This window comes from Bos indicus x Bos taurus, chromosome 15 (genome assembly GCF_003369695.1).
Source record: "Bos indicus x Bos taurus breed Angus x Brahman F1 hybrid chromosome 15, Bos_hybrid_MaternalHap_v2.0, whole genome shotgun sequence".
Taxonomy (NCBI): domain Eukaryota; kingdom Metazoa; phylum Chordata; class Mammalia; order Artiodactyla; family Bovidae; genus Bos; species Bos indicus x Bos taurus.
In genome coordinates, this window is record NC_040090.1 from 6,881,469 (window position 1) to 6,903,576 (window position 22,108).

Below are 22,108 nucleotides of genomic sequence, written 5' to 3' on the forward strand. Positions count from 1 at the left end.
GCCGTTTCACCCTCCCACGAGGACTGCGGGGCAAGTCAGTCCTCAGAGACTTAGATGCCGGTTTGAAATTATCCTCGTTCATTCTCTGCAAGCCCCCTTTTCATTTTATGAGCGGATTTATCTACGCAGAGAACGCGTCCGTGATTCCTCGGGGATTTAGAAACTACATAATTTTGCTATTTTTAAAGCTGTCGTTTAAAAATCCGTGCACAGGGACTCACACTCCTCGGGGAGAGTAGAGGTGGGGGTGGGGGCGTGGGGACCGAGAGGACGTGCTAGAGAGAGAACAGCTTGGCTCTCGGCTTCCCAGCGCGCACGCCGTCCCCTGGGGGCGCACTCCTCCGAGAGCGCGGGAGGGTTTGCGGCCCCCAGCAATTTGCGCGATCCAGACCCTCTGAGCGCCCTGGGCGTCGGACCGCGCAGACCTGCGCCCCCTCTCGCCTGCCAGGCGGAGGGCACGGCCGCCGGGTCACCGGGCCCAGGAGGAAGCGGGAGGGGCCGGGAGACCGAGCAGGTGGCGATTAGGTCAGACTCAGAACATTCTTGGACCGCTCCAGTGGATATAAATAACCGACAGGCAGGCTCCGAAAAATCCCAGGGTGCGGGGCAAGGGGGTGAGGAAGCAGGGGTTTATTAAGGGTTGGGGGGGGGTCGCATCGTGGCGATCTGGAAAGATCTACTAACAAAGGGGGTGGAGGGGCGAAGGGATTTAAGAATGAACCGTGGTACAAAATCTGGGAATAAGAACACGTGCGGGGGAGGAGGTCATAACTTTCTGCCCCACCTCCACCGCGTGTAGTACCCAGTCCTCAGAATGGGCCATCAGATTGGCCAAGAGGGCTGTGCAAGGAAAGGGCAAGGCTTTGGAGTCCCGGCCCTGCTCGACGACAGATCTTGTGCAAGGTGCTAAAGGTCTCTGAGCCTCAGTTTCTGCATCTATACAATGGGAATCCTAACGCTTACAAGTGGATGGTTATGTGCCTCTCCAGAGTTAACGCCTAAGTAAACGTCTAAGTTAACTTATAACTTTTAAGAAAGCTGTGCTCAGCAAAAAGAGTAAGGCAGTGTAGCACTCCCCCAGGCCTCCCTCCAAAGACAGCCGGTGCAGGCCGGACTCCTTCCCGCTTCCACGGCTCTCCCAGGTTCTGCCGAGGCCGGGGAGAGGCAAAGCCGAAATCAGACTGCTTACAGCGCCACCCTGGGTAGGCGGCCCTGGCGCTCCTCGGGCGGGAACCGAGACCCCACAGCCCGCGCCCCGGGAGCCGCGCTGGTCGCCGCGATGCAGGCAGCTCCTGGCCGGTGGGGTTGGGGCCCGCGGGCGCGAGGAGAGGGCGGGGCTGGGGGCTGGGCTTCCCGGGGGGAGGGCTCGGCGCGCTCCGGGAGGCGGTTGCGGCCCCGGCCCGGGAGCGACAGGACTTGGGTCGGAGCGTGGCCGGACCCCCCCCACCCGCCGAGGCGCCCAGGGAGGACGCGGTGAGTGCTGCCCGGGCGGGGACGGCGGGGAGGCGGTGGCGGGAGCCGCAGCTAGATAGAGCACGCCCTCTCCTCCTCCCGCTCCTGGTTTGCTGTGGGACCGGCTCCGGCCCCGGGAGCCCCCGGGGAGCTGTGCTTTGCGGGAGCGCGGCAAGAGCTGCCGCCACGCCGAGGGGGTGACCCTTCTGCGGCGCCGCGCGTCCGGCACTTTCCCAGACCCGCCGCGGGGGGGTAGGGAGGCGTCGGGGCTGGCGGGCCATCCCATCTCCTGGGGTCCCTCAAAGGCCCCAGACCGCCCTGGGACCCCAGCAGGGGCCTCGCTCCCCAGCGACCCCTCGCCCTTAGCAAAGAGCCCCAGTTCCTGGGGCCGCCGGTCCCGGGCCACCATCTGGAGTTGCCGGCGGCGCGGGCCAAGGCAGGGTGCACCCCCTCCCCTCAGCGGTTACCGGCGGGCCCCCACCCCGCGCCGAGACCGAGTTCAGCGAGTTTGGCCAAGAAGTCCTGGAGTTTCCAGGGCCAGGCCTGGCCCGGCCGCTCCTCGTGGGCTCCAGCGGCTCCGAGGTGTGCAGCGCCTGGCCCGCAAGCAGAGCGCCCGTCCATAAGGGTTTTGAGGCGAGAGACCGGCGGCCCCTGGGTTCGGAGGTTTGGTGTGAGGGCTCTCGGTTTGGAGTGCGTCATCGGGGAGCTGGCACCTCAGGCGGGGCCGGTCGGGTTTCCAAAAGTGCCCCTTTGTTATGCCCCTCCCGGGCCGGCCTCCTCCCCCTTTCCCGGGCCACCCCTCCCCCAGCCTCCGGGGCCTCCCTGGCTGCAGGTTCCAGTGGCTCTTGCCTGAGTACCCCTCTCTGGACCGGTCTACCGCCCACCTCGGTGTGGTCAAATCTGCCGGCAGATCGGGAGGGGCTGCTGGAGAAGAGGTCCTTGGGCGCAGCCTGTGACTCAGGACGGAGCCTGGGCAGGGCAGGACAGCAGGGCTCCCTCCCAGGGCCATGCCCGGGGATTTCGGGACAGGGTTGGGGCCGGTCTGGACAGGGGTACCTAGTGGCTTCCTAAGGGAAAGTGGGTTCTTCCCTGGACCCCAAGACTCCCTACCTTGGCTCAGGACGCTGTGAGGAGACCCTGCCAAGCCCCAGCGGCAAGTCCCAGCCCAGTTAGGTGCTGGCTCCCTGGGCTGGGAAGGTTCATGATCTGCTTCCCGAGCTCTTGGCCATGGCAAGAGTGTGTTCTGGGGAGCAGGCTGGGTCTCTGCCGGGGTCAGGAGGCATAGGGTACTGGCCCTCCTGAGCAGGGGTCAAGGCACAGGCCCATTCCCCCATTGCTGGGTCCGCTGGGGCAGTGGGGCTGGCTGTGCCTGGGGCTTGGGCTCGTGTTTGCTCTGGGAGGCCGGAGGGAGCGGTGCCAGCCCTGCACACACAGCTCGCTCTGTTCTGGGGCCAGAGAGAGGGAACGGGTGGGGGGCAGCTCTCCTGGGAGCCGGGAGCCAGGAGGCTGGGGCAGGCAAGGGGCCCCGGCCCCTGGATGCCTGGCTGGGACAGCTCTTGAGGCCCTGGGGTTTACAGCTGCAGCTCTGTTTCTCTCCATCTGGTTGGCATGTCCTTTCTGGGTAAATGGGACAGATTCAGAAGCAAGGGGGAAGCGTTGAGGACCCCGGCGGGGCGGGCTGCTCCATCCTTCTACTCTGGGCCCAGGCATCTCCCCTGAGGGCCTGAGCTCTCCCTGCTGTGAGCTGAGAGGCAGAAGCATACGCAGGCCATGTTTTCTCAAAGCTGCCTTATCCTGTGCGTTTCCTGGTCTTCAGGTGGATGTCGTGTGTGTTTTAAATTCAGCTACTAACTCCAGTGCCTGGAGGAACACAAACTGGACCCTTAGGAAGTCTCTGCCAGTGACTGAGGATAGATCCTGGCCTGTAGTCGCAAGCCAATGTGATATATACCCGGAGATATATACCCAATGTGATATATACCCGGAGAGAGGGGTGGGGATTGGGGATGGAGGAATGGGATGGTGCCTGGAGAAGATGCCTACCCAGTTTTCTTTTTTGTAATAACAGCTTTATTGACATATACCACACAATTCACCCATTTAAAGTATCATTTGTTTAGTTGCTAAGTTGTGTCTGACTCTTTGTGACCCCATGAACTATAGCCTGCCAGGCTCCTCTGTCCATGGAATTTCCCAGGCAAGAAGAGTGTAGTGGGTTTCCTTCTCCAAGGGACCTTCCTGACCCAGGGATTAAACCCAAGTCTCCTGTATTGGCAGGTGGATTCTTTACCGAGCCACCCGGGAAGCCCTCACTTGAGTTTTGGAGGGTGGGGAGGGAGTTAGTTTGGGGGAGAACTGTCATAAAGCCCTGCCTTGGAGGCAATGAACACACTGTTCTCCCGGGCCTGGCCATGTCCCTGGGGTTTGTTCAGAGGAGGAAGTGGTTTCCTTCTAGGGGGTTGATGCTGGGGACAGCTGAGACCCTGCCCAGGGACAGGCAGGGAGTGGCCGCGTGCCTCTGGGTCCTCTAGCTCCCCCAGGGGGAGCTCTGGGGCTGGAATCTGCCTTGCCCTCCCCCGCAGTCCTGGAACGCACTATTGTAACTGGCTGATCACCTGTCTGACACCTTGTGCTGCCCCAGACTCTGGGCTTTTGGAGGGTGGGGCTGAGTTACTCATTATTCACGGAATCCTGTGGGACCTCAGGGATGCTGTGGAGCAGGACGAGTGTCCCTTGTGACCGTCAGGCTCCTCACAGTTCTTGTTTGCTGCCTTGAGTCTTATGCCAGTGTTGGCACAGAAAGAGGGAAGAAGGCGGGATTTCCATCTTGGGAGGGAGCCGAGGCCCCTTAGGAGACGACAGTATAATGCACTTGTTCAAGCTTCATGGCCAAGATAAGCCTCAGGCCTCCTGGCTCCCAGTCTGCTCTTGCCACCCCAGGAGCTCCTGGGGTGTGGCTGGGTACCCTCTGACCTGGCCGGGTCTGGGGAGGGGTCGCCTTGTTCAAGGAGAGGCCACAGAGCCCTGGCTTGGGCAGGCATCCCCTTATCTCATCTGCGGTCGGGGCAGCAGGGCCCTCTGCCCACTACCCACCCCCGCCTGCCATGTAATCCCCGGCTGGACCGTGTGACCTGACTGGCATTCTCCTGGCTGGAATCTGGCGCTTCTGACAGCAGTTGCTATATCGGGGGAGCTGGGCACCGCCCTGGACACGGTCAGCCCCACCCTCACCCCCTGCTTTGCTCTTGGTAGCGTTGAGGCAGGATCACGGTAGCAGCTGTGAGGGTCGGACACCCAGGTCTCCGGAGTGAACTCTAGGCCCAGGTACATGAACTGAGGTGGTGGGAGGGCAGGCCAGGGCAAGAGGAGCAGCCATAGAACCACCATCTTTGCCCCCTTCGGGCCCCTCCTGGGACTTCCAGACCCCTGCCTGAGTCCTGGCTCTTGACAGTTCCTTGGGGAGTGGGGATGGCAGTGGGAAGGGGCAGAACCCAGGGGTAGCAGGGGCTCTTTGCCTCACCCCCGAAGTGCGCCTGGCTTTCCTGCTTACCCCTCTGCCCTCTGCAGCCCCCATCCGCCACCATTCCGTGCTGCGGGGACACCATGGCTCCAGAGGAAGAGGCTGGAGGGGAGGCCCTGGAGGGCAGTTTCTGGGAGGTGAGCAGCTGGGTGCTAGCTTTGGGGGTGGCGCTGAAATGCCCACCCCTCTCTGGGCCCAGCCACCTGTCCCAAGGAGGAGCCTCGCGTCAGCCCTGGCCCCCGGGGAGGGGAGCATCTCCCCTGGGCGACACCAGGCTTCTCGTCTCCTGCACAGGCTGGCAACTACAGGCGGACCGTGCAGCGGGTGGAGGACGGGCACCGGCTGTGCGGGGACCTGGTCAGCTGCTTCCAGGAGCGCGCCCGCATCGAGAAGGCCTACGCCCAGCAGCTGGCCGACTGGGCCCGCAAGTGGAGGGGCGCCGTGGAGAAGGGTGAGCCAGCGCTCGGGCCTCGTGGAGAGGAGAGGACCGCCGAGGTGGGGGGCAGGGGCAGCCAGGCAGGGCAGCTTCTTTTTGCACCTCTTGTGGAAAGTTGGAGGCTTCCCCATCTGCCCTCCCTTTAAAGAGAGAAGATCCTCCTAGTTATTCTTTACATTTGTGCTGTTAGGGTTTGCCAAGCACCATCAAATGAGTTATTTTGATATTTCTAATAACCCGCTGGGAAAGATTGAGGGCAGGAGAAGGGGACGACAGAGGATGAGATGGTTGCATGACATCACTGACTCAGTGGACATGGGTTTGGGTGGACTCCAGGAGTTGGTGATGGACAGGGAGGCCTGGCATGCTGCGGTTCATGGGGTTGCAAAGAGTTGGACACGACTGAGCGACTGAGCTAAACTGAACTGAATAACCCTATGAGTTTCCCTGGTGGCTCAGTGGTAGAGAATCTGGAGATGTGGGTTGGATCCCTGGGTCGGGAAGATGTCCTGGAGAAGGAAATGGCAACCTGCTCCAGTATGCTTGCCTGAGAAATCCTATGGACAGAGGAGCCTGGCAGGCTACAGTCCATGGGGTGGCCAAAGAGTCAGATGTGACTTAGAACCAACCAATCACAGCTCTATCATGGAGACGGTCTTGTTCTAACTATCTGCTAGAGGAGAATGGGATACTTCACAGAGGCCAACTGACTTGCCTGAAGTCACACAGCTAAGAAGAGCAAAACTTGCGCCCAGGTTTTCTGGCTCTGGCGCTTGGGCTCCTTCTGTCCAAACAAGCTGCCTTCCTTGGGGACAGACATTAGTTCTTCTCTGGGGCAACAGAGTGTAGTGATTTATACCACACACCTGGGTTTGGATCTGAGCTCCACCTGTAGCTGGAATGCTTTGGGCAACGAATTTCACTTCTCTGGGCTGCCTTTTCGCTTGTTCCACGTTGTTGGTGACGCCGTCTTCACGGTGGTGGATGAGTCGAGCACTCAGTGGGACCGTGTGTCCAGGCACCGAGTAGGTGTTCAGTCAGCAGTAGCTGATACCATTTGTCGTTCATCTTCGCATCTCTGCCCCATGCCTGGCGCCCAGAAGCCCCTGCTGGTGGAGGGGAAGGCTCGCTGCCAGCAGGTGGGCCCAGCCCCAGCTCACCCCTCCCCGCAGGCCCCCAGTATGGCACGCTGGAGAAGGCCTGGCATGCTTTCTTTACGGCGGCCGAGCGGCTGAGCGCGCTGCACCTGGAGGTGCGGGAGAAGCTGCAGGGCCAGGACAGCGAGCGAGTGCGCTCCTGGCAGCGGGGCGCCTTCCATCGGCCTGTGCTGGGTGGCTTCCGCGAGAGCCGGGCGGCCGAGGACGGCTTCCGCAAGGCCCAGAAGCCCTGGCTCAAGAGGCTGAAGGAGGTGAGCCCGGCAGGGAGGAGGGGCCGCAGAGGTCCGCCCCCTTCCTGGGTCGGCCTGGGGCTAGAAGGGGCCACAGCGCAGGGTCCTGGGTCCAGCACGGTCTCTGCGTGTGCGCCAGGTTGAGGCTTCCAAGAAGAGCTACCACGCGGCCCGGAAGGAGGAGAAGACCGCCCAGACGCGGGAGAGCCACGCAAAGGCAGACAGCGCCGTGTCTCAGGAGCAGCTGCGGAAGCTGCAGGAGCGGGTGGAACGGTGTTCCAAGGAGGCCGAGAAGGTACAGGCTGAGGGACCCGCCAGCCCAGGTCAGGGCTCCCTGAGTGCCTTTTCCAGCCCCCAGCATTGCTCTCGTCTTCACTTGCCCCCTGCTCTCCAGCTTATCATGTAACATAGGACCCTGAGAAAGATGGGGCGTCCCAATGGCCTTAGTGATAAAGAATCCAGTACTGATGCAGGAGATGCAGGGGACGTGAGTTTGATCCTTGGGTGGGGAAGATCCCCTGGAGGAGGGCATGGCAACCCACTCTACTATTCTTGCCTGGGAAATCCCACGGACGGAGGAGCCTGGCAGTCTACTGTCCATGGAATCGCAGTGTCAGACACCACCGAGCGACGGAGTGCACACGCACCAGGGAAAGAGGATGCTTTACCCAGGAAAGAAATGGTGCAGTGTGGGGCACTGGGATAATTTTAGCAGTTGAGGAGACCTTCCCAGCTGCTTTCCTTTCGGTGTGCCCCCTGGGACAAGTTCTCATGTTGCTCGCCCGGCCAGAGCGCTTTTCCTCCAGCCCTGCATATCCAGAGCCTCCCTGTCCTCTGAGGTGCTGCTCTGTTTCCACTTCTTCCCGGAAGCCTTTTCTGATTTCTTCCATGGTGCCCCGTGTGTGTGTGCCCGTGCGTGTGCGCTCAGTCGTGTCTGCCTTGCAACCCCAAGGATGATATAGTCCATCAGGCTCCTCTGTCCGTGGGATTTTCCAGGCAAGAATACTGGAGTGGGTTGCCATTTTCTGAGATGAGGTTAACCTCATCTCACTCTGTACCACCTTTTTTTTTTCTTTTATTAAATTTTTTAAAATTTATTTTTAAAAATTTATCATTTATTTGTTGGGTCTTAGTTGTGGTGCTCAAGCGTAGTTTCCCCAAGACATATGGGATCTTAGTTTTGCAACCTGGGATTGAACCCACGTCCCCTGCGTTGGAAAGCATCTTCTCAACCACTGGACCACCAGGGAAGTCCCTGCACTGGACTCTTAAAGCCGCTGGGCCTGAATGTCACCTCCCTTGTTAGGCTCCTGGGGTTTTAGCGGGCAGGAGCCAGGTTTCCAGCCCCTGGTGCCTAGCCCACAGCAGGTGTGCAGGAAAGACTAGCAGAGTCCTGAGTGGAAGAAGAAGAAGGTCTTGTCCTCACCAGAGCCCCTCCTCTCCCCACCCAGACGAAGACCCAGTATGAGCAGAGCCTGGCGGAGCTGCACCGCTACACCCCACGCTACATGGAGGACATGGAGCAGGCCTTCGAGAGCTGCCAGGCGGCCGAGCGCCAGCGGCTCCTCTTCTTCAAGGACATGCTGCTCACCTTACACCAGCACCTAGACCTCTCCAGCAGTGAGAGGTACGGCCTCTGGGTGGGCCTGGAGATCTGGGTGAGGCTGGCTTTCTCCCCTCGCCTCTGGACTCTGGCTGGCTGAATGAGAGCAGGCAGGGTGTGTTTAGAGGGGTAGGCTGGGGAATCGAGACCCAGGGCTTCCTGGCCTGAGGCTTATACCCGGGACACAGGTTCCACGAACTCCACCGAGACCTGCATCGGGGCATCGAGGCAGCCAGCGACGAGGAGGACCTGCGCTGGTGGCGCAGCACCCATGGGCCGGGCATGGCCATGAACTGGCCCCAGTTTGAGGTACCTGTTCCTGGCAGGCTGGGGCTGGCAGGTGGGGTAGGCTCCCACCGGGCTCACCCTGGTGCTCCGGCTGGAGGCTGGGGTTTGGGATGTAGGAGGTAGAGGTGGTCTGGATGGTCCTGGCTGCCACCAAGCCTACAGCCCAGCCTGGCCCTGAACACTGTCCCCATAGGAGTGGTCCTTGGACACACAGAGGACAATCAGCCGGAAGGAGAAGGGTGGCCGGAGCCCTGACGAGGTTACCCTGACCAGCATCGTACCCACCAGAGACGGCGCTGCACCCCCACCCCAGTCCCCGCGGTGAGAGCCAGGATCCAGGCTGTGGGAAGGACACCGCTCTGCCCCCTGCTGTGCCATCCTTCCTCTGTCCCTTCCCTTCATGCCCTTCACACCTGAAGTGGCTTCAAAGCTGATGTTTTGAGTTGTAAAGATGCCAGTTTATATGGTGGTCTGCCAGGCGCTCCCCACACTCCCTCTCATGTACTGCCCGTGTCAGCTCTGAGTGGCAGGATGTGTGCTTGAGCTTGCAGGCATTCATGGCAGAAGTCAGGCTAGAATCCTGCAGCTTTTCCCCCCACCTGCCTCTCCCCAGGCTCCTGCAGGGGGGAGCCCTAGGCCCTGAGTCCCAGGCTCTCCTACTCAAGCCTGCCCCCTTGTCCTCCCCTCTCTAGTGGCAGACATGAGGAGGAGTGGTCAGATGAGGAAAACCCCCTGAAGGCTGCCACAGGCGTGCGGGTGCGGGCGCTCTATGACTACGCGGGGCAAGAAGCCGATGAGCTGAGCTTCCGAGCAGGTACCCTAGAACCCCTTTCCTGGTCCTTTCCAGGCTGCAGCCCGTCTCCTTCGCCCCTTTACTAGCCTGAGCAGGAATGTGGAGAAAGGGAAGCCAGACGCTCAGTTCTCAAGGGTCAGTGCTCTGAGTTGTAAGGCTGCTCTAGGGACATCTCTGGTGGTCCAGTGGCTAAGACTCCATGCTGCCAGTGCTGGGGGCCTGGGTTTGATCCCTGAATGAGATCCAACTTAGAGTTCGAATGCCACAACTAAAGATCCTTCATGCACGCTGTAACACAGATCGAAGATATTGCATGTGACCTTTAAGACAGGTGCAGCCAGATAAATATTTTTTAAAAACTATTAGAAAAAAGGCTGCTCTGGGTCCATCCCCGAGGAGTCAGAGTGTCTGCTTGGAGCCTCACCTGCCTCTCAAAGTCACCAGCTGGGGCCTGACTGCTGAATTCAGGGCCTGGGGGTGGGGTGGGGTGGGGTGGGGGTTGGGGGTGGAGTGGCTGACTTTGACCTCCCTCTGCCTGAACCAGGTCTCTTCTAGCTGGGTTCTCCGACTACCCCCTCCCCCTTAGTCCTTGACCCAATTACAGGAATGGGGCGGGCAATTGCCAGTGACCAATCCCCCTTCTCTCAGGGGAGGAGCTGCTGAAGATGAGCGAGGAGGATGAACAGGGCTGGTGTCAGGGCCAGCTGCAGAGTGGCCGGATTGGCCTGTACCCTGCCAACTACGTGGAGTGTGTGGGGGCCTGACCTGCCCTGGCAGCCCTTGTGCAATGTTTCTCCACCCTGAGTCAGAGCCCGGCTTGTCTGCACAGCCGGACCTGAGGGCCCTGAACCATCCTGCCCCCTGCGACCGCTCTGTCCTTCCAGGAGGGAGAAGTCCTGGGACCCAGGGAGGGGAGGGGCCTTGTGTCTGGGAAGGGACTGGTACGGAAGGGCCAACTGAGTCTAGGCTGAGGAGAAGATGGGGAGGTCAGGAAGTGACCGAAGGGCTCCGGTGCCTGGGCCTCCCCAAAGAGTCCTCCAGTCTCCCCCGGAGCTGTGGACCCAGCTCCTAGTCTCTCTGTTTGGGGTTCCAGGGGTTGGCTTGGGGTGAGTGTAGTTCTGGGCTAGCAGCACTCTTGCGGCTTGTTCTAGTGTGTATTAAACTTCGAAGAAAAAAAAAGGCTTCTGTGCATCTTTTTCGATATTCCACCCTTGTCAGGCGGCAGTGGACATCTGGAGGCACTAGGGGGTAGGTGGTGGGCCTGCAGTATATTGCGGGGGCGGGGGTTGGGTGGAGGTGTGCCAGCTTGCTACCTGCTCTGGGACTTCGGGACCCTAACCTAACCTAACCTGGGGTCCCGCAGGGGACTCGTGATCAGATTTGGTGCGAGCCATCCGAGGATGCGTGGAGGTCAGGAGCTGAGCTCTGAGCGGAGCTGGGGGCCCGGCCAGTTGATCTTCCCATTCAGGCCGGCGGCACCGCGTGTTTGGTAGGGACTGTTAATCATTACTCACCGGTCGGGAACTGGCCCGAACCGAGGCCGAGGGCCGAGCCTCGCAGAACACACGCTTCTGGGAGGTGGCTCCGCCCCCCGCCCCCAGGGGGGCTGGGGAGCGCGCGGGCGGCGCGGTTTGGGCCTGTGGGCGAGCCGTCGCCCCGCCCCGCCCGCGGATTGGCTCCGGCGTGGCGCTGCGAGGACTCGGGCGCGCGCGCGTGGAGCCCGGGCCCCTGACGTCACGGCGCACGCTCCGCCGGCTGCTCGCCCGTTGGCCCGCGTCGGGCCGGGTCGCCCCGCCCCTCGGCGGACCGGCCTCCGCTGAGGCCCGCCCGCTGACCCGCCTTGGCGGCCGCGGATTGGCCCGTAGCGGGACCCGTCGGTCGCGCTGCTGTTCTGGGAAGGAGAGAAAATGGCGGCCGAGCCTAACAAGACCGAGATCCAGACGTTTTTTAAGAGGCTTCGCGCAATTCCGACCAACAAGGTGCGAGAGAGGGAGGCGTGCGGGGCCCGGGGGGCGCCGAGAGGGTCTCTCCCGGCTCCCCTGGCGTCTGAGGGACGGGGAGGGGCCGGCGCGGGCTTCTCTTCCTGGGTTGTCAGCGCCCGGCCTCGACTCGAGGCCCCTGACCGTTCGCTCATCTCCTTCTCTGCCCAGGCCTGCTTCGACTGTGGCGCTAAGAATCCGAGTTGGGCCAGCATCACGTACGGTGTTTTTCTGTGCATTGACTGCTCCGGGGTGCATCGCTCCCTGGGCGTCCATCTCAGCTTCATCAGGTGGGGTCTCCTCGCGGCCGGCCGGGACTGAGTGCTCAGCAGGGGAGAGTGAGCTGCCAGGACTTGGACCGCGCTGAGTTTGGTGTTCGCCAGACTCTCACGCGAGGGAACCGCCGGTGTGGGCCTCTTGTTACACTGGCGGTTCGTCTCCGTGTCTGGCTCAGAACTCTTTCCTGGTTCAGGGGGAAGAGTTACCTGCGTTGATCTAGTTGGTGATACGCTGGAGCGAGACTCTGGTTGTCCTCAAGAGGAACGCTGAGTCCAACCTTCCATTTCCTTTCGCATCTGGAAAATAATTAGTACCCTTTTGACTAAATGAGGGTAGAGCAGAGTTCTCCCGGACAGGGTAGAGTGGAGGAAATGGGGTGGTGGCTGGTGAATGTTTTTGGGTGCCTACTGCAACCCGGGGCCAAATGACAGGTGTGGGTCACTCAGGGAAGCGTCTCCTGGAACCTGCTGGTAGGTGACACACAGCCCTTGCACACAGGTCCACAGAGTTGGATTCCACCTGGAGCTGGTTCCAGCTGAGGTGTATGCAGGTCGGCGGGAATGCCAATGCGGTAAAGCTCCTTCTTACCATCTTTCTGCCCCCATTCTTCTGTCTGGGTACTGACTTCTCAGTGACTTCTTGGAGGCCCTGTTTCTCTGTTCAGAGGGTTCTCTAGTCTATGGCAGCTCTGTACGCTGTTCTCTAAACTTGGACATTGGTCACTGTTCTTCTTAAAGGGGCTTTGGATTCGAACTAACCGGGACAGACATTCTTGGGGAGAGGCCAATGGCGCTGGGGTCTCCACGGTCGACTGGGTTTTGGCCTGGAGGGACGATGGGCAGAGTGGGTGTATCATGCTGTTCTCAGGCAGAGTCGAGTGAGGGTTAGGCTTCGGACATTCATCCTAGTGGGTGCATGCTGTGTTATTTTGCGGGAGTTTCTGAGGAACTTTGTGAAAAGCTGCTGGTGTCAGTAGTGTGCATCACCCTCTTCGAGTAATAACAGGGCTGTTGCGTGTGTGTGTGTGTGTGGGGGGGCGCCTCGTTTGCTCTGGGAAAATCTGTAGCATGTTCTCGCTTCTTTGCTCACCAGACAGCCTTCTTCCGCCAACATGGATGCACAGCCAATGATGCTAACACCAAGTATAACAGTCGAGCTGCCCAGATGTACCGAGAGAAGATCCGGCAGCTGGGCAGCGCGGCCCTGGCTCGGCATGGCACTGATGTGAGTGCCTGTTCCCTGGGGCTGGCGTCGGGGTGGCGGGAGTGGGCATGTTCAGAGTCCTGTGTTTCAGTGGTGCCTTCTCCTTTCTAGCTTTGGACAGACAGTGTGAGTACTGCTCCCAGTCACTCCCCAGAGAAGAAGGAGTCCGATTTCTTCTTGGAACACACTCAAGTGAGTGCCCACAGGAATGTTTCCCACAGTTGTTCCTGACAGGTGGTTTACTGACTGAGGCCAAGGCCCACAGTCACAGGCATGGATCCTGTTTGCCTTGGTGTGATATTCCCTATGGGGAATGTGTGGGGCCCACTGCTGGGTAAAGCCGGCTTTTTCCTCCTTCCATGAACAGGGGTGCAGTATGGCCCTCCTTATGAACAGAACCCTATAAACTGGGGAGTTACGGAGGATGAGAAGATTCTTGAAGGCTCAAGAGATACCAGGAACCCAAATAACTTTTGCTGGATTCTTCCCCTATGAGAAAGGATTTCCTCCCAAGCAACCCACTCCCAGAGGTTTTCCTCTGTTGGTGCTGGGTGCTCAAGTCAGACTCTCTGTTTGGATCCCTGCTCTGCTTAGCCTTTCTAGTGTGGGGTAAGATACTTAACGTGTTAAAACCTCAGTCTCTAAAGATGGAGAACTATTTACATCATAGGTTTGTTGTGATAGTTAAAACGTATTTATACGTGAAAAGCCCTTAGATTTGTACCTGGCACGTGATGAGTGCCTTTGTTTGTTGTTATTCAATTAGGGGAATGGGTTCTGGGTGTAAGTATCGAAGAGGTGGTGATGGCTGTAGTTTCATCTTGCTTTCTTCCATTGTGCTTAGTCGCTCAGTTGTGTCCAACTCTTTGCGACCCCATGGACTGTAGCCCATCAGGCTCCTCTCTCCATGGGGATTCTCCAGGCAAGAATACTGGCTTGGGCTGCCATGTCCTCCTCTGGGGATCTTCCCAACCCAGGGATCACACCCAGGTCTCCTACGTTGCAGGCGGATTCTTTAATGTCTGGGCCTCTGGGGAAGCCCTCCATAGTGAATAGCAACTATAATTTTACTTGCTAACCTCCAATCTCCTTTCCTCATGGGCTTGGAGTAGGGCCTTGTACCCCCAAGGTACTTGGCGCTCTTTACCAGCAGGAATGGCTCATTGAGGCTTCTGTCATCTGGTTCTTTCAGCCCCCTGCCTGGAATGCACCAGTCACCGACCTGTCAGAGACCCAGCAGCCAGCCCCATCTGCAGAGAGCAGTGGCCTGGCACGTGAGTTCAGCCCATGTTCCAGCCATGTACCCTGGTCTTGGCAAAGGGCTTGGGGCAGCGGAGTGGGACACCTGACCAAGGGAATGGAAACGAGGAGTCTCCTTTATCTCTGGGTGGGCTGGGAGTCACTTAAGTCCTCTGGGGAAAGTGGTAGGAATTCCTTTTCTATTTGGTGGCCTCAGAAAGCTGAGGAAAGCTGCTGAAGAAAGCTGAGCTTCTGCTCTTACCTCGTCACTTTTTAAGGGTAGCTCATTGGAAGTTTTGAGTGTCACACCTAATTCCCACCATTGCATCCACAGAGCCGGAGCATGGCCCCAACATGGACCTGCTTGGCACCTCACCCAAAGCCTCTCTGGGTCAGTATACCAGCTGGCAGGAGTGGGGTGCCTTGGGAGAGGGTGGGCCGCGGGGGTTCTTTTCAGATATGCTGCTGCCTGTGTGGACTGAGGTCCCAGAAGACTGAACTTCTAGTCTCTGGAGTGGGGCCTGAGATTGAAGCTGTGGCCTCAACGTTGACCAAAGGGACTTCAGAGCAGGCCCTTGGCGGCTGGTGTCCCAGGCCTGGGGTCTGCTTCAGAGTGGGCCTGGGTCTGGCCAGTATGAGGCTGGACACCTAGACCTGGGGGCTGACGCAGGATCGGCCTGTCTGGTCCATTTCATGATACAGGGAGATAGCTCTGAGCTGTTAATGGCTAGAGGTGACGTTGTCCTTTCTCAGCCAGTTCCTCGCCTTTTGGCTCTTTTCTGTTCTTCTTGATGTCCTTCAGATTTAATTCAGGGTGAACAGTCCATTTGCTGCCCTGGTTGGTTTTGTTGACCTTTAGGGGTTGGGACCGGAAACCAGCAGAGTGACCATCACGACCCTGTGAGAAGGCTGGTGTGGCCTGGTCTGGAGTGAGGCTCCGTAGAGGCCTCTGGGCTTGGGAGCTGTATGGAGGCTCTGGGGTAGGGCCTGCTGTTAGCCACGAATCTGTTTCTCTCCAGAGTCCATGTATCTGTCACCTAAAGGGGTTCTTCCTGCCAGAGGTAACCGCCCGCTGCTTCTGGAGCCCCTTGCATGCCGGAGGCTGTGTGTGGCGCCGCCCCGGCCTGGCAGTCTTTGTGTTGGGTCAGGGCCTTTGTCTCTGGTGCTTCAGGTCTGGGTTCTTACGTCCATGTGCTGGGAGTCAGTAACCGCCCCTAACCGTGTCCGTCTTGGCTTGGACGTCCTGACACCATTGGTTGGAGCTGGTGGTGGCAGCTCTCCGTTTTTCTGCCTGAAGCTGTTCTTCATAGAAGTTCTTGCCACGAAGCTGCATGGTGTGGACCGAGCTGCCGCCTCCGAAGTCCCTTTGTCTCTGCTCATGCCCCACCCTCTTCCTCACACAGAACCGAAAACCTCCCTCATTGGCAAGAAGAAGCCAGCAGCAGCGAAGAAGGGGGTAGGTGGGGAGAGGCAGTATGGCAGGGTGGTTAGGGGCTGGGGTCAGACCCGGCCACTTTGGTAGATGACTGTGACTTTGGTAAAGGTGCACAGCTTCTCTGCAGCTCAGCTATGAAAGGGCTGTCAAGAGCGAGACTGTGTGCCTCGGTGCTTGGCTCATCCTGGGCCTGGCAGCATTGGGCCTCCGCTGGGGTTGTGTGGGCCGCCTCGTGCCTGCCTCCAGGCAGAGCCCCTCTTCTGCCTCTCTACCATGTGGATGGGCTCCTGTTTTTGTTTTTTTTTTTAATAAACACTTTAAGAAGGAGCCCTTTCCTTAGGGGTGTCCCCTCCATGCCAGGGAGGGGAGGAGGGGACAGAGGACTTTGTGGTTGGCAAAGCTCTCATCACATGATTCTCCTCCCAGCTGGGTGCCAAGAAGGGCCTAGGGGCCCAGAAGGTGAGCAGCCAGAGTTTCAGCGAGATTGAGCGGCAGGCCCAGGTGGCAGAGAAGCTCCGTGAGCAGCAGGTGGCTGATGCCAAGAAGCAGGCCGAGGAGTCCATGTGTGTGTCTGCCAGAGAGGCCCCAGCTTACGTGGGGTTGGGCGGGCAGGCAGGACAGGTCAGAATGTGTGCTGAACTCTGGCATGTTCGTTCCCTCGAAGGGTTGCCTCCATGCGTCTGGCCTACCAGGAGCTCCAGATTGACCGTAAGAAGGAGGAGAAGAAGCTACAGAACCTGGAAGGAAAGAAGCGAGAGCAGGCCGAGAGGTTGGGCATGGGACTGGTGTCCCGAAGGTGAGGCTCAGCTTTGGGGTGCAGCAGGGAAATGCCATTGTTCTCCCGGGAACCCCTGGAGGTTCTTCCTAGTATTCTCAGCTTAGTCTTCCTCTGAGGCTGAATAGATGGCCTTGCTTTTACTGTCTTCAAGCGCCTAGTATAGTGCTTGGCACGTAGTAGGTTTGTGCTCGCCAAGTATTTGTTGAACGAGTCAAAACAGGATCAGGTGCTCTTTCGAACGTCCGAGAGACCAGGGTCGTGTTTCTTGATGAGGGCGATAACAGCTCTTAGGATGGCAGGACAGTTCTTTCTTTCTGAGGGTCTTCCCAGGAATCACAGGGCTTTGAGTATTCTGGCCCCTGTCCTCTAAAGGCCATTAGTGCTGACAGCTCCTGTAACACCTGGAAGTACTCCCAGACTCTCAGGTGCCCTGGTTGGGTGGTGCCCTTCCTGTGTCAGGACCACTGGATTTAGGTTGCTGTGGTTTTCTTAAACAAAAACAAGAGCTGCTCACCAGTTCTCTTAGGTGTTTTGTCTGCTTTACACTGAGAGTGTTTGGAGATTTCAGTAATACGAGATTTTTTTCTTAAAAATCGGCATATCTGGCAGGGCCAGAGTGAGAAACCCTGGCTCCAGTGAGCTTGTGCCAAGTGGCGGCTGCTCCTTTCCACAGGGTGTGAGCTTCACCAGTGGCTTTATTTACTTAAACACAACAGTCCTACGTGGGAGGTACTCTTATCCCTTTTTACAAATGAGAAAATTGAGACTCAGAGCAGTTAAGCAATTTGCCTGAAGCCCAAAGTACTAGTAATTGGTCCAACTAGATTTTGAACCTAGAACTCTTTCATACTTAGCATTTGGAGCCATTATACTGTGCTCCTCAGGTGAAAGAGAAAGCTGGTGTCTCTGCTCCATCGCCCAGGCTGCAGCGAGGCGGATCCAGTCACTCCCTGTCAGTCCGTGCCCTGCTAGTGTGACCCACAGCTGATCAGGGAGACACAGTTTTACTCCAGATTGCGTCTCTTTCTCGTCCCTGTTTTGGTCTCAGGAGTTACTGGGTTAAAGGTTATACTTAATTTTTTTTATTTTTTGTGTGCAGTAGAATCTTATTTAAACGTAGCCTACCCTGTTTAAAACTCTGTAGCAAAATAGTCACTCCGTGGAGTTCTGCCAGCCAAAAGCTGTACATCTTAATGAATTTATTTAAATGAAACTAGTCCTTAAACTGCCTCTGTGGAGTTGTCACACAGCAGGGAAGAGAGGTGTCACGAGTCGGCGCTGCCTGCCGAATTCACTGCCTCTTCCCCCTAGGAAACCACATGGCAGATTCAGGCCTTAGTGCGTAAGGCTGGACTCTCTACTTTGAAATGCTTTGTTCTCTAAAACAACAAAAAAAGGATGGGTTAATTAAGAACTCATCCTGTGATGCCATTAGACTCATTCCCCTGGTTCTGGGGCATTTTCCATCTTTTCGTTTGTGTCCCTGACGGTGAAGGATGTAGCTCATGGTATAGCAGGCGGAGGACAGAAAGCGCTCTTGTTTGGTGCATAGTATCACTGAGATTAGGCAGACGGTCATTGGTCAGGGAAACCCTATTTCGAGAAGACGAGCTGATACGTTGACGGGAGGTGCGCTCCAGTTCAGCACAGGCTCTAGCACTCCCTGCGGGGCCTCGCCCAGCCCCAGGCGCAGGGAGGGGAAGGCTCTGGGTGGTGCTCAGTGAGGGAGAAGCAGGTTTCTACTCGCGGCTGGGCGCCTTCTGTGCGGCGACACGGATGCCCACCCCTGCTCTCCTGCCCCGGCCCCACTTGTCTCTGCAGCTCCGTCTCGCACTCGGTGCTGTCTGAGATGCAGGTGATCGAGCAGGAAACCCCAGTGAGTGCCAAGTCCTCCCGCTCGCAGCTGGACTTATTTGACGACGTTGGCACCTTCGCCTCTGGGCCTCCAAAGTAAGGCTGTTGTTGAGGTGCAGACTTGGCTGCTGTGCTCCCCACTCAGGTTCTCTGAGCCCCTCTACTGTCTCCCTAGGTACAAGGACAACCCCTTCTCCTTGGGGGAGAGTTTCGGTTCCCGCTGGGATACGGACACTGCCTGGGGTATGGACAGGATGGAGGAGAAGGAGCCGGAAGTGACCGTTTCCAGCATCCGGCCCGTTTCAGAAAGGTGGAGGCCTGTTCCCTAGGACGCCCCGTGCTGGTGGCCGCGCTCTGCAGCTGCCCTGCCGGTGTGCTGGCCACTGCGCACGCGGCTCCCGAGCCCTTCAGGAGTGTCCAGTGTTAATGGAGGAACTGAGTTTTTAACTTGATTTAAATAAATTTGGATAGCCGCTAGTGGCTGCCAGACTGGAGAGTGCAGGAGCCAGGCCTGGGTTTGAGCAGTGCTCCTGTCTCAGGAGGCTGAACTAGCCTGCTGTGCTTGAGGTCCTTTTCTGCCAGGGGAGCCTGATTTTATGCTTCGGTTCCCGACCTCCCGATGATGATGTGTCTCTGGCCCTCATCTGGGAATTTTTAAAAAGTATATTCCATGTCGACCTGGGTAATGCTTAACTGATAAATATCTGAAAATAACCCATTAGTAAAATGGGGACATAACTAATAACTTCACAGGGCCGCCTTAGGGTTAAATGAAACTGACAACACAGCAAGCTCAGTGTGTGTGTGCCAGGGTCAGGCGGCAGTGACCTTACGCCTTTTCAGCCAGACTGAGGTGCTTTTGAGAGTAAAAGGGTGGTACTAATAATCACACCAAGAAAGGAGGTATAAACCCAGGCAGCCTGAGAATTGGATCATCCTCATGGTTTGGGGCGGAAGCCTTGGCCCCTCCAACCCGTTTCCATGCTGCCTAGCGAAGGGAACAGAGGTTCTCTGTGTCGTGGCCTCAGTGTGGAGAGAGGGCCCGGTCTAGAGCTGCAGTCAGGCGGGACTGTGGGGAGCGCCCCCGGGGGGGCCTCGGGTAGTCATAGGGTCGCAGCGCTCCAGGGACACTTCCCTGGAGGCAGTGGGAGAGTCAGAGCCATTGTCCCATATCCACCCCTCAGAGTCACCAACCGGAGGGAAGTGGAGAGCCGGAGCTCGGGCCTGGAGTCGAGTGAAGCACGTCAGAAATTTGCAGGAGCTAAAGCCATCTCCTCCGACATGTTCTTCGGGCGGGAGGTGGATACTGAGGTGAGGTGGTCCACCCTGAGCCTGGAGGCAGCAGGCAGAAGTGGACTGTCTGCCCTGCTATTTGGGCTTTGGCACTTGGGTGGCTTGGCCCACGAGAATCCTAGGGTCAGCGGTGCAGAGAGCTACAGACCTCACCTTTTCCCCGCCACAGTATGAAGCCAGGTCCCGGCTCCAGCAGCTCTCGGGCAGCAGCGCCATCAGCTCGTCAGACCTCTTCGGGGACGTGGATGGAGCTCATGGAGCAGGTGGGCCCGGGGCGGAGTAGGCCCCAGGAGGGCCTGCCAACCGAGCGGGAGGGCCCTGTGGGCTGGGAAGGGCTTCCTGCAGGCGCTGGGTCACCCCCTCCCTTCGCTTACAGGCAGCGTGTCCCTGGGGAATGTGCTGCCCACGGCTGACATCGCCCAGTTTAAGCAGGGCGTCAAGTCTGTGGCCGGGAAGATGGCCGTGCTGGCCAATGGCGTGATGAACTCTTTGCAGGTGAGTCTGGACCGCATGGCCTGGGGTGGGAGGAGACTGGAGGGTAGTGCTGAGAAGGCGGCTTTCTCCACCACGTCCAGAGTCAGCCCCGGGGTGGCCCTCAGCCCAAGAGGGCGCCTCTTCTCTCCCTGGAGGACAGCTTCCTCCCTCTGAGCTGGGCCCAGGGCTGGGCCTCTCCCTGAGATGGTGTCGTGTCTACACTGATCTCCCCCACACTGCTCCTCTGTGCTGTCTCTCCTCCCTCTCCAGCTTCTGTGAGATCAGGCAGGGTGGGCCCCTGGGGGTCTGACCACACCCCGTTCCTGGGCCACAGTAAATAGGAGACAGTCTCTGCACGGGTGAGATGGGCGCTTGATTCCCTCACTCACCCCTCCCCGCAGCCCCCAGCCCTTGGGGTGTGTTGGGGAAGGGTGTGCTCGCTGGGAAGCTGCTGCAGGTCAGAGACTCTGACTTGGGTTTTTTTTTCATCATCCCCAGGATCGCTACGGTTCCTACTGACCCAGGCTCCGTGTCTCAGACTTTGGGTGGTGGCAGTAGCAGAAACCTCACGATTCCTCAGCCTGGGATGCTTGCCTTGTGGAAGCTAGGGAGGCGTTGTTACTTTATGCCTGTGGTGTGAGTGGGGTGGCCTGCGAGGAGCTCCGGTGAGGGAGGGGCAGTGCCGGCCCCTGACCTCTGCCTGGAGATTGGGCCCTTTGTTCCCCTCCCCATACACACTGACCTCTGCCTGGAGATCGGGCCCTTCGTTCCCCTCCCCACACACCCCACCCTGTGTGCTCCGTGCTTCTGTTCCTGCCCCCCACGCTGCTGCTCACTTGGCCTGCCACCCTGGGGGTGAGGGGAGGGCATTCCCTCAGGATGGCTTATTCTGGGTTCAGGCCTTCCCCGAGGAGGGAGAGTAAAAAGTGGAAGGCTGTTTTGCCGGCTCTAGGATCCTTCCAGGTGGTCCCGGGGGTTGGCTCCTGGCTCTGGAAGCGGCAGGAGGTCTGGAGAGTTCTGCTGTAGATCAGCCTCCAGGGTGGGAGGCTGTGGATGTGCTGCTGCTCCTGTGGTCTCTTCCGGCACCAGGAGAGGGCAGGGGAGGGGAAGGACCCTCTGTCTAAGACTTGCGAAGGGCTAGAAGCTTGATCCGGTACCTAAAGCTTCCATTTGGGATCAGACTAGAGGCCTGAGTGATCTTCTCCTGTCTCGCTGACCCTTTCTACAGCGGTTGCTCGGAGGACTTCTCCTCCCGGGTGTGAGGGAGTCCTCCCGGGTGTGTGGGAGTCCTCCCGGGTGTGTGGGAGTCCTCCCGGGTGTGAGGGAGTCCTCCTCCTGGGTGTGAGGGAGTCCTCCTCCCGGGTGTGAGGGAGTCCTCCCATGCCATCCGTGGTGGACCGCGGTCCCTCGGAAACTCTGCCCCTTCTTCCCTTGCTTGGTGGCCATGGTGTCTGCTCTGCCCGGGGCTCTGCTCTGGATGCCGTGAACGTAGTGCTGGCCGAGGAGGCAGAGGATGCGTGGGATGGAAGCAGGCTCCTGGGCTCGGCTTTTCTCCTCTGCACCATCTTGGCCTCAGGACCCTGGGCAGCACCCCCCACGGAGAGCTCGTGGCACCTGCGGGGCGGCAGGTCTTGGCCCTGGGCCACACACTGTGCCATCCTTGGTGCCACCTGCCCCTGCTGCTGGCAGCCCGGGTCCCCCCACCGTGACGGGGGCTGGGCTCCCAAGCGCTGCAGACCGCTGTTCCCAGCACCCCTCCCCAAAGGGACGTGACTTTCTTTCTGGACTGTATTGAAACAAAGTGGTGTCGAATAAAGCCCCGACGGGGCCCTGGGTCTCTGCTGGTTTGAGTGGAGGAGTGTCCTCTCGGGATCCTGCCTCCCTGCCCCATGCAGGCCCCTGGCCTCACTCTCTGGGCTCCCACTGATACAGGCAGGGCGTTGGTGCCGAAGCGGGGGGCACTGTCTGCAGGGCCTCCAGCTTGTCTCTCCTCTGATAGCCAAAGGCCCCTGGCTCCTTGGCCCTGTGCTGCCGCGAGCTCCGGTGCGGCCTCCACCTCAGCACCCTGTTGCACGCGGGGGAAAGAGGTGGCGTT

The 22,108-nt window shown here is 58.9% G+C and overlaps 4 protein-coding genes across 11 annotated transcripts in view; 2 read left to right on the forward strand and 2 right to left on the reverse strand.

Annotated features, from left to right (window-relative positions):
- The window catches only part of DDB2 (damage specific DNA binding protein 2), a 35,853-nt gene extending 33,203 nt beyond the window's left edge, over positions 1-2,650 (reverse strand). The window contains exon 1 of one of the 4 annotated variants that reach the window (XM_027562448.1): positions 2,563-2,650. The gene's annotated coding sequence lies outside the window, so the exon portion shown is untranslated. The remainder of the gene's footprint in view (positions 1-2,562) is intronic. The other 3 variants (XM_027562447.1, XM_027562446.1, XM_027562445.1) reach the window with 3 other exon arrangements.
- PACSIN3 (protein kinase C and casein kinase substrate in neurons 3) lies at positions 1,095-10,658 on the forward strand. 4 transcript variants are annotated; one of them, XM_027562454.1, is made up of 11 exons: positions 1,384-1,473; positions 4,705-4,776; positions 5,020-5,109; positions 5,267-5,423; positions 6,581-6,816; positions 6,935-7,090; positions 8,247-8,422; positions 8,587-8,707; positions 8,880-9,007; positions 9,379-9,500; positions 10,128-10,658. In XM_027562454.1, the coding sequence occupies exons 3-11, from the start codon at positions 5,056-5,058 to the stop codon at positions 10,241-10,243; spliced, it is 1,266 nt and encodes a 421-aa protein (XP_027418255.1). In that variant the 5' UTR covers positions 1,384-1,473; positions 4,705-4,776; positions 5,020-5,055; the 3' UTR covers positions 10,244-10,658. The 4 variants fall into 4 exon arrangements, with proteins under 4 accessions (XP_027418256.1, XP_027418257.1, XP_027418255.1 ...); XM_027562455.1 differs by lacking the exons at positions 1,384-1,473; positions 4,705-4,776 and adding an exon at positions 1,095-1,202; XM_027562456.1 differs by lacking the exon at positions 4,705-4,776 and having other exon boundaries at positions 1,361-1,473.
- A 604-nt stretch (positions 10,659-11,262) lies between these two features.
- ARFGAP2 (ADP ribosylation factor GTPase activating protein 2) lies at positions 11,263-21,855 on the forward strand. 2 transcript variants are annotated; one of them, XM_027562435.1, is made up of 17 exons: positions 11,324-11,458; positions 11,630-11,748; positions 12,236-12,308; positions 12,830-12,961; positions 13,052-13,132; positions 14,133-14,214; positions 14,514-14,570; positions 15,199-15,240; positions 15,583-15,635; positions 16,041-16,177; positions 16,279-16,410; positions 18,214-18,342; positions 18,422-18,556; positions 19,431-19,557; positions 19,709-19,802; positions 19,916-20,034; positions 20,512-21,855. In XM_027562435.1, exons 1-17 carry the CDS (start codon positions 11,387-11,389, stop codon positions 20,530-20,532), a joined length of 1,605 nt encoding a protein of 534 aa, XP_027418236.1. In that variant the 5' UTR covers positions 11,324-11,386; the 3' UTR covers positions 20,533-21,855. The 2 variants fall into 2 exon arrangements, with proteins under 2 accessions (XP_027418237.1, XP_027418236.1); XM_027562436.1 differs by lacking the exon at positions 15,199-15,240 and having other exon boundaries at positions 11,263-11,458.
- The window catches only part of C15H11orf49 (chromosome 15 C11orf49 homolog), a 210,793-nt gene continuing 210,472 nt past the window's right edge, over positions 21,788-22,108 (reverse strand). Inside the window, exon 9 of the mRNA XM_027562458.1 lies at positions 21,788-22,078. Coding sequence (XP_027418259.1) covers positions 21,919-22,078 — 160 coding nt within the window. The 3' untranslated portion in view covers positions 21,788-21,918. The remainder of the gene's footprint in view (positions 22,079-22,108) is intronic.

Bases quoted from the DNA above. Each gene is read 5' to 3' on its own strand.
- PACSIN3 (XM_027562455.1), top strand. From the start codon at position 5,056: ATGGCTCCAGAGGAAGAGGCTGGAGGGGAGGCCCTGGAGGGCAGTTTC. The intron at 5,110-5,266 runs GTGAGCAGCTGG...TCTCCTGCACAG, and splicing joins TGGAGGGCAGTTTCTGGGAG to GCTGGCAACTACAGGCGGAC. The intron at 6,817-6,934 runs GTGAGCCCGGCA...CGTGTGCGCCAG, and splicing joins GGCTCAAGAGGCTGAAGGAG to GTTGAGGCTTCCAAGAAGAG.
- ARFGAP2 (XM_027562435.1), top strand. From the start codon at position 11,387: ATGGCGGCCGAGCCTAACAAGACCGAGATCCAGACGTTTTTTAAGAGG. The intron at 14,571-15,198 runs GTCAGTATACCA...GTTTCTCTCCAG, and splicing joins CTCACCCAAAGCCTCTCTGG to AGTCCATGTATCTGTCACCT. The intron at 15,636-16,040 runs GTAGGTGGGGAG...TTCTCCTCCCAG, and splicing joins CAGCAGCAGCGAAGAAGGGG to CTGGGTGCCAAGAAGGGCCT.